Raw genomic sequence first — 15,503 nt, 5'->3', positions numbered from 1 at the left:
GACGGCGGCCGAGTTTAGGTTCATTCTGCGCATCTGACGTCACAAAATACAGTCAGCCAATGAACAGAGAACGACGTTGCCAGAGTTCGACTGCAGTGCAGAGCACGGACAAGAGTCTTCAGTTTTAGAAACGTTCAGTCATAAATAAAGTAACTGAACAAAAGCAATGTCTTGATAGCAGACTTTCTTTTATAGAAAGTTTGGAAAAAGCATTCTTTATACCAGTTGCTTCATATTCTATTAATTAATTAAACCAAACAAGCAATAAGCCTCCTAATTCAGGCGATAGCAAGGAAAGGTGTTTGTATCATTCTTACTAACCTCTTTTTCGCAATAAAGAACAGCGGTAATTGTTTCTTTCCTATTGTACTTCGACGAAACGTGAGTAATTTATAGTCACACCAACAGTGTTTGTCGGTATTTTGCGTGCTATTTTAAAGTCCTTTGGAAGGTCTATTGAATGACGAGTTGCGTAAGGGTAATGGTTAAAGTGTTTGGCTGCTACGCGAAAGGTTCTGAGTACAAACCTTGTTCGGTGCTTAGTATTTTCTTTATTTAAAAACAACATCGAAGTGTCTTAGTTCATGAATTTTATTTGTTTGAATGTAATTTTTTGAAATTTGTAGTGGCAACTAAAATCGACCATACGGAAAGTTTACCTCTGCAAACTCTTCAAAATTTCGTGCAATGGTTTACTACATCTTATGCTGCACAGTAACTGCGTTGAACATCGAAACAAAATTAAGTCATTTATGGGTGGAAGGTATCAGTCAAGAAGATGTGTAAAAATCAAATTATTGGGCCAAATAGTTTTTGTGAAATCGAATGATAAAGTGTGTCAAAGCAGTCGAAACACCATGTGTCTGCACAGGCGAGCAGTGCAGTGATGACAAAATCGCGCACAGCACGGAATGCGGGGAGCACGTCTCTATAGCAGCGAAAGGGTTAATACGGCCGTGGTGGCTTTACGTCATAAACTGCGCGCTCCCCCCTAAACGTAAGTTTGCGAACTATACTATGGCGCTGCTTCTCTTGGCGCGTGCAACTGGCAACGCAGCGATCTCCCGCGTCTGGACGGTCATGCGCGAACCGCCAAGATAAAATAATTGAACTATAATTGTCTTATGTATACCGCATCGGCGTATTCTGCCTGTTTACATATGTCTGTATACCAAATGTTCAAATGTGTGTGAAATCTTATGGGACTTAACTGCTAAGGTCGTCAGTCCCTAAGCTTAACACTACTTAACCTAAATTATCCCAAGGACAAACACACACACACCCATGCCCGAGGGAGGACTTGAACCTCCGCTGGGACCAGCCGCACAGTCCATGACTGCAGCGCCTGAGACCGCTCGGCTAATCCCGTGCGGCTTTCTGTATTTGAATAGTGTGCCTATACCTGTTTCTTTGGTGCTCAGTGTATAAGATGTAATCTGTCATTTATTGTATATCTTAAAATGTGACAGTGTGCTATAGATTCAAAACCATCAGACAACGCTGACCCACCCTGCACAACTAAGGTCTCCAACACACCATCCACCTTTGGTGAGGTGGCTGTGTGATCGCTATCTACCTCCATCATCTTACCGGAACTTGCCACTATTTTGCTGGAAGAATGTTATGAGATTTCCTTGAAAACCATAATTACATGGCCTGTGTTTTTTATCCATTCCTATAGGACTGGAAGCTGTTTTGAATGCCAGCTGTTTTCCTACACCGTCTGTGGCATGGTAACGTGTCGTGCTTTTGGTTTTTTCATATTTTTGTCCACCCCCGTGTAAGGATGGAAGATGCAGGAACTATAGAGTAAGGATGGAAAGTGGAGGATCTATAGTGTTAGGAAAAGAAGATGACATGAATTTTGTCTCTTCCTGTAGCATGACTGGTATCTCGTTTTTTTTTTTATTTTTGTTTACAGTACCGAGTTCTTTTCCCCAGTATATTATTCCACACTTGACTGTAAATGAGCTTTCAGTATCTGTAGCACATAACAGATTTATGATAGTTCAAAATAAATTCCCTGACTGCTAATATCTAGGCGTAACCTGTGTAAGTATAGATGTACTACCTATTAGTGACACATGAAAATTTGTCCCGGACCAATACATATATATCTAAGACAGCTGATGCCTAGATATTCGGATTCAGCGAATTCATGTCTAATTAGTTTCAGATGGCTTTTAATTGTCATTAATGTTTTCATACAGACATGCAATTAGATGATAGTTTAGCTGTAGGAACAAGAATATGTGTTCCATTTTAGACTACTCTGTAAATATAAACCTAAGAATTTCACATCATCAACCAGTTTTTAACTCTATCTTCGAGGAGCTGCCATTTTGTTGCTCTGGACACTTGTGGCTAAAGTATTTTCAGTGTTTATTATACGCTTATTGTAATTTTCATAGCAGTGTGCTAGCTTCATCACTGATGTGTTTGTTGATGATTGAAGGGCTTTTCTGGCTAAGGCTGTAATCAGTTTGGTAGTGCCATTTGTGAACAAATCACATGAGTACAGGCAATGAGACATTATTTCCATGTTTTTCATTGTCGAATAACCGAAATTTTGACAGGCTGTCACCGGGGGTACTGTCATGAATAGTACAGTTTTTTCTGGCTTGTTATCTGATGTCTGATGTATTATTAGTTGAGATGGGCATTGAATACCATCAACCATCTAGAAAAAAATAACACATTAATGGGCTTATTTACAATATGACGTTTAACAATTCAGATGTACGTAACTTTGTATAGATATAGGCTCTTCTGTGGTACTGCGTTATAAATTTAGAAGTGCTGTCTCTCTTCCGAGTAGCTGTGAACGACGCGTGGTACGGCACGTGCGATTGACAAAGGTGCCGTCGGTAGCGCAGTCTGATTGATGATTTGTTGCGAATAAATTGTTGAATACTTCAGAATTAACTGTTCTTCGAATGCCTCAAGTAATGGTCGCGGAATGTCCGGTGTAACTAAAGAAACAGATGAACATTATTTCGGAAGTGGTTCACGAACAAACCACTCCTGTTGGTTTTTCTTTCTTTCCAGACATAATTTCTGTAAAAGCTTATTGCACAAAAACTACTCGTCCAATTTCTGTGCTGCCATTATTTTAATAATAACAAATTATAAATTTTGAAACTATAGTAATGTCACATCACAACAGTGCCGTTCGGTAAAAACTCTGAAGGTGACATCTGGATAATACAGTACTGGCCATTAAAACTGCTACACTAAGAAGAAATGCAGATGATAAACAGGTATTCATTGGACAAATATTTTATATTAGAACTGATATGTGATTACATTTTCACGCAATTTGGGTGCATAAATCCTGAGAAATCAGTACCCAGAACAACCACCTCTGGCAGTAATAACGGCCTTTATACGCCTGGGCATTAAGTCAAACAGAGCTTGGATGGCGTGTACAGGAACAGCTGCCCATGCAGCTTCAACACGATACCACAGTTCATCAAGAGTACTGACAGGCGTATTGTGACGAGCCAGTTTCTCGGCCACCATTGACCAGACGTTTTCGATTGGAGAGAGATCTGGAGAATGTACTGGTCAGAGCAGCAGTCGAACATTTTCTGTATCCAGAGAGGCCCGTACAGGACCTGCAACATGCGGTCGTGGTTTATCCTGCTGAAATGTAGGGTTTCGCAGGGATCGAATGAAGGGTAGAGCCACGGATCGTAACACATCTGAAATGTAATGTCCACTGTTCAAAGTGCCGTCAATGTGAGCAAGAGGTGACCGAGACGTGAAACCAATGGCACCCCATACCAACACGCTGGGTGATTTATGAAAGGTTTGAAATTACGTTTAATATGTGTTGGAAGTCTGTTTAAGTGGTCTCAGCATGAAACACTGGATGAATATATTCTGGGTAATACGCACTCTATTTCAAGCAAAAGCTGTTTTTCATGTATCTCCTGAATTACATGTCGTACAACTACATTATTTTGCAAGGACATTCAGTGCTGTCTGCAAACATCTTGTAGAAGCCCTTCAAGGATCTTTGAATTCTTACACTCACTTCTCAGTATATTTACTCCTTACAGTTCTTTTTACTGATAACAATAATCTGTTTCCGCTCAACTTTGATTTTCGCAACTGTGATAAAAACCAGAGATATAAGTTCAGTGTACACTTCGCTATCTTTTCTTGGTATCAGAGTGCATTTAAGTACCAAAGTACACAGGTCGTCATCAAGCTCCCGTGTAATATAAAGCAATAAATTGGTAATCTCTACTACATCACTAGGTGCTCTTGCACATTAAATGACTATGTAGATACAAGGATTGAAACTCCCTGTTAGCTACATGCCAGTGGCAGTGCTCATTGTAAATGTGTTTGACAAGCAGTAGTGTATTGTAAACAGGCACGGGTAACTATTTTGTTTCAAAAGTACCAATGTAATCAAGTAAACGTTGGACTACCAGTAGGAGGCCAACAGCAGTTTTTTTTATTATTATTATTATTTTTTTTAAAGTAGCCACCTTCCTCCGAAGTTGCGAGGCTAAACTTAGCACAGATAGAGTTAATCAGTACTGTGACAGGTTATTTGTAACACAGTGTTAACATTAGGTTTATAAGAGTTGCTGCTTCTCTTTTGTTAATACATACGTTCATTTGTTCCACATACCAGGAGGATTTTGTTTCTAAAGGGCTTTAGATAACACGACGCGTGAATGAATAAATGAACTCAGTTTAGTAATGATTTCCGTAGATTTGTCATCCTTACATAACGCTGTGGCTTGGGAACATGATGTATGTGTGTGTGGGGGGGGGGGGGGGGGGGCTGTTTTTGTGTGCCTGTCTGTCTATGTGCGTGCGTGCGTGTGTGTGTGTGTGTGGGGGGGGGGGGGGGGGGCGCTCAAGCATGACCCGGGTAACAAGGCACTGCATCGTTAGTTTGGACGTCTCACTTTACTCCACTGCCTCGCCAAATTAGAAGGAATACAGCACCGCTGCGCTAGAATATGTATCGGAGCGAGGCCCTCAATACAGATCTGTTTTGCTCTTGAAAGCAGCAGAGATGCATCTTTATATTTGTCGCCAGTTGCTGGCAGAGAGATTTACGTTGCGAAAATTCTTAACTTGGGAATCCGTCAGTTGTTCAGAAATTAACTGAACCAATGGAGCTTCTCCAGGCCAATTTCCGTTTCTGAGTTGAAACAAAAAGCGCGCTGCTGAATATCAACCACTGTTGAACGGGGACATTTCGTTCCTAGCATGTTCACCAGAGTTACTAGCACTTCGAAATTCTTTTTTCTCAGATACTCGTTCCTGGATAGCAATGGCGGAAGAAGCACTTTGTAAGAAAAGAAGAATTCTCTGTAGCAATATGGACAAAGATTTAAGGAAAACACTAATGTAATGTTACGTTTAGAATGTTCTCGTATATGGTGCTGAAACATGGGCACTGAGGAAGGAAGATACACAAAGGCTGGAGGCTTTTGAAATGTGGACTTCTTGGAGTGTGGAAAGAATAAGTTTGACGTATGGAGTGAAAAATGAAGTACTGAGCAGAGTGGATGGGTAGAGAAGGTGAAGGAAGAAGAGACTTCAGATCCGCGGCGGTGTGATGGATGGCAGCAGATGCAGCGATATTTAAGTAGGAAGCAGTGGATCGCGGGAAATAGAGACGCAAAGGACCTACTTGTAGGTATTAGAAAACTGATGATGATGTACACAAGCTTGTTACTGCGTATCATCCCACCACCCCCATTTCTTAGGTACATACACTACAGGACTGAACAAGATCTCGATCACACCTGGGCCGTTAAGTGGGGTGTCGCCTGTCTACATTCCAGCAATACGGAGGGACTGAACTGATGTACTATGGAAAGTTGGTGGAGTTTCTCTGGAATCCATCGCAGTAAGGTATCCAACGAAAATACAGCGTGGATTCCCTCACAAAGGAAAGGGGGGACTCGCTTATCCCCGACTTGAAAGTTTCCAACAACGTCAGTGAACTCAAAGCGAAGACCCAAGAACGCCTGGAAATAAAGTCTGGGAACAAACACACAGCACCAGAGAGGCGGCTAGTGGATCCTACTCCCTCAACCCCCGTTCCACCACTCTCCCCTCTCCAACTCCCAGCCCAGAAGACCATGATTTACTCCTTGTACCTGCGACAGGGTGTATGTAACGACAACGATACAAGTTAGCTTTCAATGTGGATGTATCCCCAATCACCACCTATATTATTCGTGACACTCAACATCAGAAGATGATTTAAATCACCTATTCTTCTCATGTGAGTGGTACAAGACTACTTCAAATAGTAAGTTGCACATTATTATGGCAGACCAAGCAAGTTTTATTGATTGCTGCACTGTACATCAAAGTTGCACAGATACATGGCACTATTTTTCAACATAGCCATCGAGTCTCAGTAAACAACAGCCGAGAAGTTCAACCAATCGTTCAACTCCTAGACGATACAAATACGCTCCTCGGTCACAAGGCCGTTCGAGAACAGCTGTGTGAACGTCCTCATCGTTCGGATTGCTGCGAATCAGTTCCCCAACTGCCTGGAGATTGTCTTCTGTGGCCTTTATCGACGGCCTTCCTTCCCGATCAGTCTGACACACGTTTCTGCGGCCTTTGGCAGAATTGAAGACATGCGCGGAAAAACGGGTTAACTCTCAAATGTAAAATCTTACAGATAAGTGTTGCAGTCTGTTTCTGGCTACGGGAACTATCAAAATTGACATTGGTCGTACCCCTAAGTGATATTTAAGGGCGAGACCAATGTCAGTTTTGATACTTCCCGTACCCAGAAACAGATGGCAACACTTATCTCTAAGCTTCTACATTTGATGGCTACTCTATTTTTCCGCGCTTGTCTTCAATTGTTGGCACCATTTCACTACGGCTGCACGCGACACTGCATGCAGCCCATATACTGCCTAAATTTCACGGTGAATCTGTGTGCAATTTAGCGTTTTGCCCACAAGTATCGTACTGTCCAACGCAGATCATATTTGGAGTATGTTTCCAGTTTTGGGGCCATTTCAGTCCTGCACTGTGATGCACCTGTTATCTGAACCTGAGCAGATTTGTCTCTACAGGAAACCGGCAACATGTACTATTTGTGACAATGCGCCTCCTTTCTTACGCAACAGACTTAGCGTGGGACAACAAGTGCAACTTGTTTTCTGCAGTTCCCTTTCATCTCAGCCAGAAAGTTACTTTTTTCACATGATTAAAAAGCTGAAACACCGATTCCTTATTACTACCACAGTTACCCTCTCGTCAGAAAATTCAAAAACTGACATCTGCAGGGTGACAATTATTGAACTATATGAAATAAAATCGTCATAACTTCTGAGGGTTTGCGTTAGGACGTTCAAACTGCAGGGTTGGCCGCGGGGGTATGATGGGAATTACTAAGCACTGTATGGTTTGGTTTAGTGACGAAGCCGACTTTCATTTCAATCGGTTCGCCAATAATCAAAGTTGGCGACATTTGGGGGACTGAGAAATCGCATTGCGCGATCGAGAAGTCTCTTCACCGTCGACGGGTGACTGTGTGGTGTGCAACGTCCATTCCCGCCATATTCTCCGGATCTGAGCACATGTGACTCCTTTTCGTGAGGCTGTATTAAAGACAAGGTGTACAGCAATAACCCCAAAACCATTGCTGAGCTGAAAACAGCTATTTAGGAGGTCATCAACAACATCGATGTTCCGACACTCCAGTGGGTGATGCAGAATTTCGCTATTCGTCTGCTCAACATCATCCCCAACGATGGCAGGCATATCGAACATGTGATAACCTAAATGCGAAAATCTGTAGTGAAGTTTACATGTTGAATAAAGTGTGTGCACGTAGTAGTTTGTAGCTAATTTACGTATTTTTCATGTAGTTCAATAATTGTCACCCTGTACATACAAACTCTGCAGGCCAGTTTCAGGCATTTTTGCTACGACTTTCATATCCTCCCTTGCCTGTTCCATTCGCAGTTGTTCTGCATAGAGAACGCTGTCCGTATGCCGCCTTATAAATTCTTACTACTCCGATTTTACCGTCACGAACGTTTCCTTAAATATGTGTAAGAGGAACTAATTATATCGTCAGGCAGATCTTGAAACTCTCGCTCTGGAAGATACTAGTGATGCTCGATCGACCTCTCACGTAGAGTCTGCCACTATAATTTGATGAACACTTCCAGAAAGCTATCTTGCGTTTACTGAACGATTCTGTAACGAAACGAGCCGCTCTCCTCTAGATCTTCTGTGCCTCTTCTACTAATCCTACCTGATAATGGTCCCAGACCGGCAAGCAACACTCAAGAATCGATCGAACGATGCATTCGTAAGCTACTTCTGTGGTGGATTAATTCCATTTCCTTAAGATTCTACCAAGAAATCTGAGCGTGGCGTCTGCTTCGTTTTAGACCGCGCCGAACGCTCACTCCCAGGTATCCTGCAATTGTTACTCTCTCCAGTTATTTATCGCCGATGGAACAGCAGTCGATCTCTTCGGCTGCTTACATGCAGTGTGAAACATTTGTTTACCTTTAGGGTCAACTAACAGTCCCTGTGCCAGACCTGTGCACGTCTTCCTGCATTTCGTCAAAGTCTTCTGGCGGTGAAACCTGGCTGTAGAAACAGCATCGTCCGCGGCCAACAGCACAGACCTACCAACCCTATCCACTATGTGAGTAGGCTATATGTAAGGGGCGATCAAAAAGTTTCCGTTCGAAGGCCCTACAGTCCAGACTCGATACGCCAATCAGGCAAAATCGCCGAGAGCATTGAGGCAATGATCTCGCCGGCGCACCAGGTTGAAGATACCGTTTGGTAAAACACCGTGTCGTGCTGCGTGAAGAAGTCCGTAATTGCCTGCTGTACATCCTCGTCCGACAGAAATCGTTGACCCTTCAAAGCCTTTTTTAAGGAACCGAAGGCGTTATAATCGCATGGGGAGAGATCAGGACTATAGGGAGGGTGCTCGAATGTCTCTCGCTCCGTTACGACATTTGCGAGATAGGAACGTGCGTTATCACGAATCAGGAACATTCCTTTTTGACAGACATGCTGCCACATACACATTCCTCCCGCTGGTACTCTTTGGACGCATTTGGTAATAACGTCGCCATAATTCTTATTTCAGCATTTACCGCACACATGCCAGAAAGACACGAACACTACACTAATCCCCGCCTGCATGTCAGTGCTTATATACTTGCTTTGTAGACGCGCTACGTTGCATATACGCTGCAGCAACGCCCTCAAAAGGAACCTTTTTGATGATATGTTATAAACTCTAACGACACTACGGGGTGTTTCAGGAGCAATGGTAAATATTTTACGAGGTGGTAGTGCAGACGAACTGCAATAAAAAAGCCATATAACTATGTGTCCGCTTTTATCGAGTACACGGATACGGTTGAGTTCAATGCATTTTCGTTTCGTGTGTTGCTACACCGGTTGCTATAGACTGCTATGGGTGTATTTATCGAATGTGTAAATGAACAGACTGTGGATGAAGCAGAAGACATCATTCAGTAGGTAGAACGTAGTCCTTCAAAAAGTGCACGTAGAATTTCTGCATCTATCGGTGTTCCACATACACTATGTGATCACAAGTATCCGGAAACCCTCAAAAACATACGTTTTTCATATTAGGTGCATTGTACTGCCACCTATTGCCAGGTACTCCATATCAGCGACCTCAGTAGTCATTAGACATCGTGAGACAACAGAATGGGGCGCTCTGCTGAACTCACGGACTTCGAACGTGGTCAGGTGATTGGGTGTCACTTGTGTCATATGTCTGTATGCGAGATTTCCACACTCCCAAACATTCCCAGGTCCACTATTTCCGATGCGATAGTGAAGTGGAAACGTGAAGGGACGCGTGCAACACAAAAACGTACAGGCCGACCTCGTCTGTTGACTGACAGAGACTGCCGACAGTTGAAGAGGGTCATAATATGTAATAGGCAAACATCTATCCAGACCATCACACAGGAATTCCAAACTGCACCAGGATCCACTGCACGAACTATGACAGTTAGGTGGGAGGTGAGAAAACTTGGATTTCATGGTCGAGCGGCTGCTCTTAAGCCACACATCACACCGGCAATGCCAAACGACGCCTCGTTTGGTGTAAGGAGCGTAAACATTGGACGATTGAACTGTGGAAAAACGTTGTGTGGAGTGACGAATCACAGTACACAATGTGGCGATCTGATGGCAGGGTGTGGGTATGGCGAATGCCCGGTGAACGTCATCTGCCAGCGTGTATTGTGCAACAGTAAAATTCGGAGGCGGTGGTGGTGTGGTGTGGTCATATTTTTCAAGGAGGGGCTTGCACCCCTTGTTGTTTTGCGTGGCACTAACACTGCACAGGCCTACTTGATGTTTTAGGTACCTTCTTGCTTTCCACTGTCGAAGAGGCATTTGGGGATGGCGATTGCATCTTTCAACACGATCGAGCACCTGTTCATAATGCACGGCCTGTGGCGGAGTGGTTACACGGCAATAACATCCCTGTAATGCACTGGCCCGCGCAGAGTCCTGACCTGAACCCTATAGAACACCTCTGGGATGTTTGGGAACGCCGACTTCGTACCAGGCCTCACCTACCGACATCGATACCTCTCCTCAGTGCAGCACTCCGCGAAGAATGGGCTGCCATTCCCCAAGAAACCTTCCAGCACCTGATTGGACGTATGCCTGCGAGAGTGGAAGCTGTCATCAAGGCTAAGGGTGGGCCAACACCATATTGAATTCCAGCATTACCGATGGAGGGTGTCACGAACTTGTAAGTCATTTTCAGCCAGATGTCCGGATACTTTTGATCACATAGTGTACAGAAGTATGGCGGACATTACCTATGCACGTGTTCCATCAGTATCAATTACAACTCATCCGACACCTTCGAGCAGGAGACGATTCGAATTTTGTGATTGGAGACTTGAAAATCGCCAGGTAATCCCATTTTTCCTCTTAACTGATGAAGCCACTTTCACACAGGACGACATCAATGAAACTCGTATTCACATTAGTAGCCTGAAGAAAACTCACATGCCACTGTGGACACACATTTTCAAGAACGCTTCTCTGTAACTGTGTGGTGTGGCTTGATACACAATGAGTTGGCTGGGCCTGATGTGTTACCGCATCGTCTTACAGGCCCCGTTATTTACACTTGCTTGAAAATGAACTTCCAGCATTATTGGAACAGATTCCTTTGGCAACAAGAATACGTAAGTTCATTCAGCATGACGCGGCTCCTGCAAATTGCAGTCGCCGGGAGACACTTCGTCTAAACCTGATATTCCCCGGAAGAAAATTAAGTGTGAACGTCCTCATTTGCCTTTGTTTAAGTTTGTTTGGGTCACATACTAACAGCCTTATCTCTGTTCTCAATAAAAATTGGACACATGTTACATGGCATATTTGCTAATCCTCCTGAAACACACTGTATAACACGAACTTGTGGTGCTCCCGAACTCACTTTTACAAACTAATTGTGGACTACAGCTATTTTGTTAGTAGATGACATGTTTATTATTCCAAAATTGTATTATAAAACGTTTTATAGCAGCTACCATCCACAAACCAACCCATCAAACAACGCCGTGATTTACCAATTATTGCCGAAAACTTGCATGCTAAAAATACTGAACAAAATATTTGACACCAGTAACGACAAGGTACATCTGTATCTACGTGACTGATCTGCAATTCACACTTAAGTATCTGGCAGAAGGTCCATTGAACCACCTTCAAACTATTTCTCTACCGTTCCAATCTCGAATAGGGCCCGGAAAAAAACGAGCACGAAAGACTTTCGGTATGAGCGCTGATTTCTCTTATTGTATTACGTTAAGCATTTCTGTCTGTGTAGGTGGGCGTCAACGAAATATTCTCGTATCCGTAAGAGAAAGTTGGCGACTGAAATTTCGTGGGAAGATCGCGCCGCAACAAAAAACGCCTATGTTTTAATGATGTCCACACCAAATCCTGTATCATTTCAGTGACACTCTCCCCCCTATTTCACGATAATACAAAACGTGCAGCACTTCTTTGAACTTTTTCGATATCCTCCGTCCATCCTACCTGGTAAGGATCCCATACAGCCTAGTTTACACAACACTAGGTTGCAGGCAACTGCATTAGCGGCCACTGCGCATTTGCGCGCGCTGCGCGTTTGCACAACTCGTTGGTGAAACAACACTTTCGGCGTGTTCCAACTTTGGCGACACTTGTTGCATGAGCTTTGAGGTTATGTGTGTTCGTAGATTGTAGAAAAACTGAAATATGAAGTGGAGAACGGAGAATGATGTTCAATTTTTGGATATCTATGATTTGCATAAGTGTTTGTGGGATTTCAGTGAGCCGGCCGGTGTGGCCGAGCGGTTCTAGGCGCTTCAGTCTGGAACAGCGCGACCGCTACGGTCGCAGGTTCGAATCCTGCTTCGGGCATGGATGTGTGTGATGTCCTTAGGTTAGTTAGGTTTACGTAGTTCTAAGTTCTAGGAGACTGATAACCTCAGATGTTAAGTCCCATAATGCTCAGAGCCATTTGAACCATTTGATTTCAGTGATGCTGGTTACAAAAATAAGCAACATATTGCTGCCGCTGAGACCATCATGTGTGATCAGAACATAGTTTGACAATATCTTAGCTGCAGGGCAAAATTTATTGAATTAGGAGCACATTTACAACTTGAATTAAGAAAAATACAAGCAAATGTAATTATAGCTGTAGAAGTGCTCTTGTCTACAAGATTAAATCCTATCGTTCGAGTTAGCCCACTTTTTTTTTAAGGAACATTGTTAACAGGATGGAAGGCTACACAAATCAAGAAGCTAAATTCTTTATTCAATATTCATCTATTTAAAATGTCGCAGCATTGCTCCCCATTCACAAATGTTGGAATTTTGAAATATTGCCACTTCAAGGGATTCGTTTGCAAACCGTCCTCTTCTTAATGCGGCCTGCTTCTAATAATTACTGCTGTTAATGTTAACAATTATTACCGTTAATAATTATTGGTATTGATGAAAAAGCGTCATCCCCAACTATAACAGCATCTTATAGCATGCTCAGTGCATGCAATGTGATATGTAATTTCAGTTCTGGCGACAGTGCTTCATGCATTACAATATCTTTATTACTTATCGCATAATTAACTCTATTTAGAAGAAACGGTAACAGTTCTGGTGCATTCTAAGATAGTTAAAAGAACTTCTTGGGTCTTCCATTACAAACTATTTCAGCAAGGATGCTAAGCAATCGCGCTGACGTCTTTTCTTCATCCAGTTACGAATCGAAACACATTTCTTATTTTTTTCTTATGCAGTGATTCCACGCAACAAGCTTTAACTCAATCACAACTCGTGCGACGTGCAGTTGCCAAAACTTTCATTTCAGACACAACTCAGGAACCCACAAAACGACGAAACTGAAGTGCATACTGGTTTCGCCGTGTCTACAGTGGAATATGAAACCATTTGCGTGCAACACATTACACGCAACGAGTGGCGCAACCCAATGTCGTCGTGTAAACTAGGCTTATTGCACAGCAGTATTCTAGTAGAGGAGGAGCTGGCATAATGCACACAGTCTCTTTAGTAGACGTGTTGCATATTCAAGTGCTCTGCCAATAAAACGCAGTCGTTGGTTCGCCTTCTCCGTAACATTTGCTATGTGATCGTTCCGATTTAAGTTGCTCGTTATTCTGATCCCCAGGTATTTAGTTGAATTGACAGCGTTCAGATTTGTATGATTTATTGTGTAATGGAAATTTATCGATTCTTTTTAAAACTCACGTGAATGACCTCACATTTCTTATTATTCGGAAGCAATTGACATTTTTCAGTGATAAGATACAAAAAAATGTTTTCAAAATATTTCAGAAATTGATTTGTGCTTGAGGGCTGTTGTATAACAATTTAAAACTGATTTTTTTAAGAGACTGCAACATGTAGGGATCTACACAATTCTCAGGTGCTGTGTATTCTGTATGTGCTGACATAAATTTGTTGTAATCATCAGATGTACTGAAAAAATGAAATGATCATATGGCATTGTTGGCCGGGAGGCCCCATGCGGGGAAGTTCGGCCACCGTATTGCAAGTCCTTTTTAGTTGACGCCACTTCGGCGACATGCGAGTCAATGATGATGAAGAACACACAACACTCAGTCATTACGAGGCAGAGAAAATCCCTGACCCCGCCGTGAATCGAACCCGGGACCCCGTGCACGGGAAGCGAGAACGCTACCGCACAGATGTTTTATTAATGTTATATGAAGCTATGGCTGCGTGGTACGCACAGCAGACGCGAGTGAAATTAAAGTTAAAAAAGAAATACCTCCGATGCCGAGATCGACTTTGTTCTCGCTCTTGTCCTGCGCGAACCCCGTCCTCACTTTCCACAGTTCCAGAGGGGGCGCAGCTTGCACGGGGTCGAACACGGACCCCTCGGCGTTCGTGGCCATGGCGCGAGACAGCTGCGTCCGCAGGCTCCGGGGAATGAGCGAAGCTGCCCGCCGCATGGCTTTACCACGACTGCCGGCGCTGACCCGTGCATATTACGTCATACGTAAACAAGAGAGGATTCGTTACTGTTCGGGAGCGCTCGTACGTTGTCACCGCCCAAGCTTAGAGGAGCAGACGCAGACAAGCAGGAGAGATTACACTGCTGCAAAACAACGACGTTTGAATGCGTTACGCAACAAGGGAGACACTCGTCACATTGCCGTCACATCTACAGCACTTAACATCAACCCTGTTTATCGTTGCACTGGACTCCTACATCTACATCTATACACCGCTGTTAAGTGTGTGGCAGAGGGTACTTCCTACTGTATCGTGTATTGAGGTTTCTCCTTGTTCCAGTCACAGGTGGATGTACTGTGAGACGAACGACTGCTTGTATGCCTCTGTATACGAGCAGCCATAATATGCCTAATTTTGTCTGAGACATGTGGGCAGGGTCGATAGCAAAGGATTGAAGAATATTATCAGTTTCTGCCCTAAGAACAGTTCTTGGAGTTTTCTAAGCACGTTCTGATGAGGTACACTGTCTTTCTTTGAGTGTCAGACACTTACGATTTTTTCATTATTTCGCTAGTCAAACAAGCTAGTGATCATTCACGCCGCCTTTTATAGTATATATACACACCAGTACATTCGATGTACCCTCTCGGTGCAACCTGATGCTGGTCTCAATCCCTTCAGCAGCATTCAGGTATGATCTGTGCAACCGCTTTGTCTGCAATATCTTTACCTAAGATCCCAGCAGCGAACCATAGCCTGTTATTACCATTATCTTCAACGATGTCCATGTGTCATTCCAATTCATATTTTTACATACGCGACATGTGTTCCAAAAGCAATGGGAATCATTCCTTTTTTTGGAAAAAGTTTTGTTTATTCCTCGATATAAATGCTATCTCTTGTAAACTAGTCCTCATTAGATATTATACACTTTTGCCAGCGCTTTTTCCTTGCTCCGCAACACTTCT

General features: G+C 43.2%; 1 protein-coding gene across 1 annotated transcript in view; it reads right to left on the bottom strand.

Moving 5' to 3' along the window:
* Positions 1 to 14,562, bottom strand: part of LOC124789694 (aspartate aminotransferase, cytoplasmic-like) — a 74,576-nt gene extending 60,014 nt beyond the window's left edge. Inside the window, exon 1 of the mRNA XM_047257137.1 lies at positions 14,348 to 14,562. Within this exon, the coding sequence (XP_047113093.1) occupies positions 14,348 to 14,531 (184 nt within the window). The 5' untranslated portion in view covers positions 14,532 to 14,562. The remainder of the gene's footprint in view (positions 1 to 14,347) is intronic.
* Between the last annotated feature and the right edge of the window lie 941 nt (positions 14,563 to 15,503).

This window comes from Schistocerca piceifrons, chromosome 3 (genome assembly GCF_021461385.2).
Source record: "Schistocerca piceifrons isolate TAMUIC-IGC-003096 chromosome 3, iqSchPice1.1, whole genome shotgun sequence".
NCBI classification, from domain to species: Eukaryota; Metazoa; Arthropoda; class Insecta; order Orthoptera; family Acrididae; genus Schistocerca; species Schistocerca piceifrons.
This window is presented reverse-complemented; position numbering and strand designations above follow the sequence as displayed.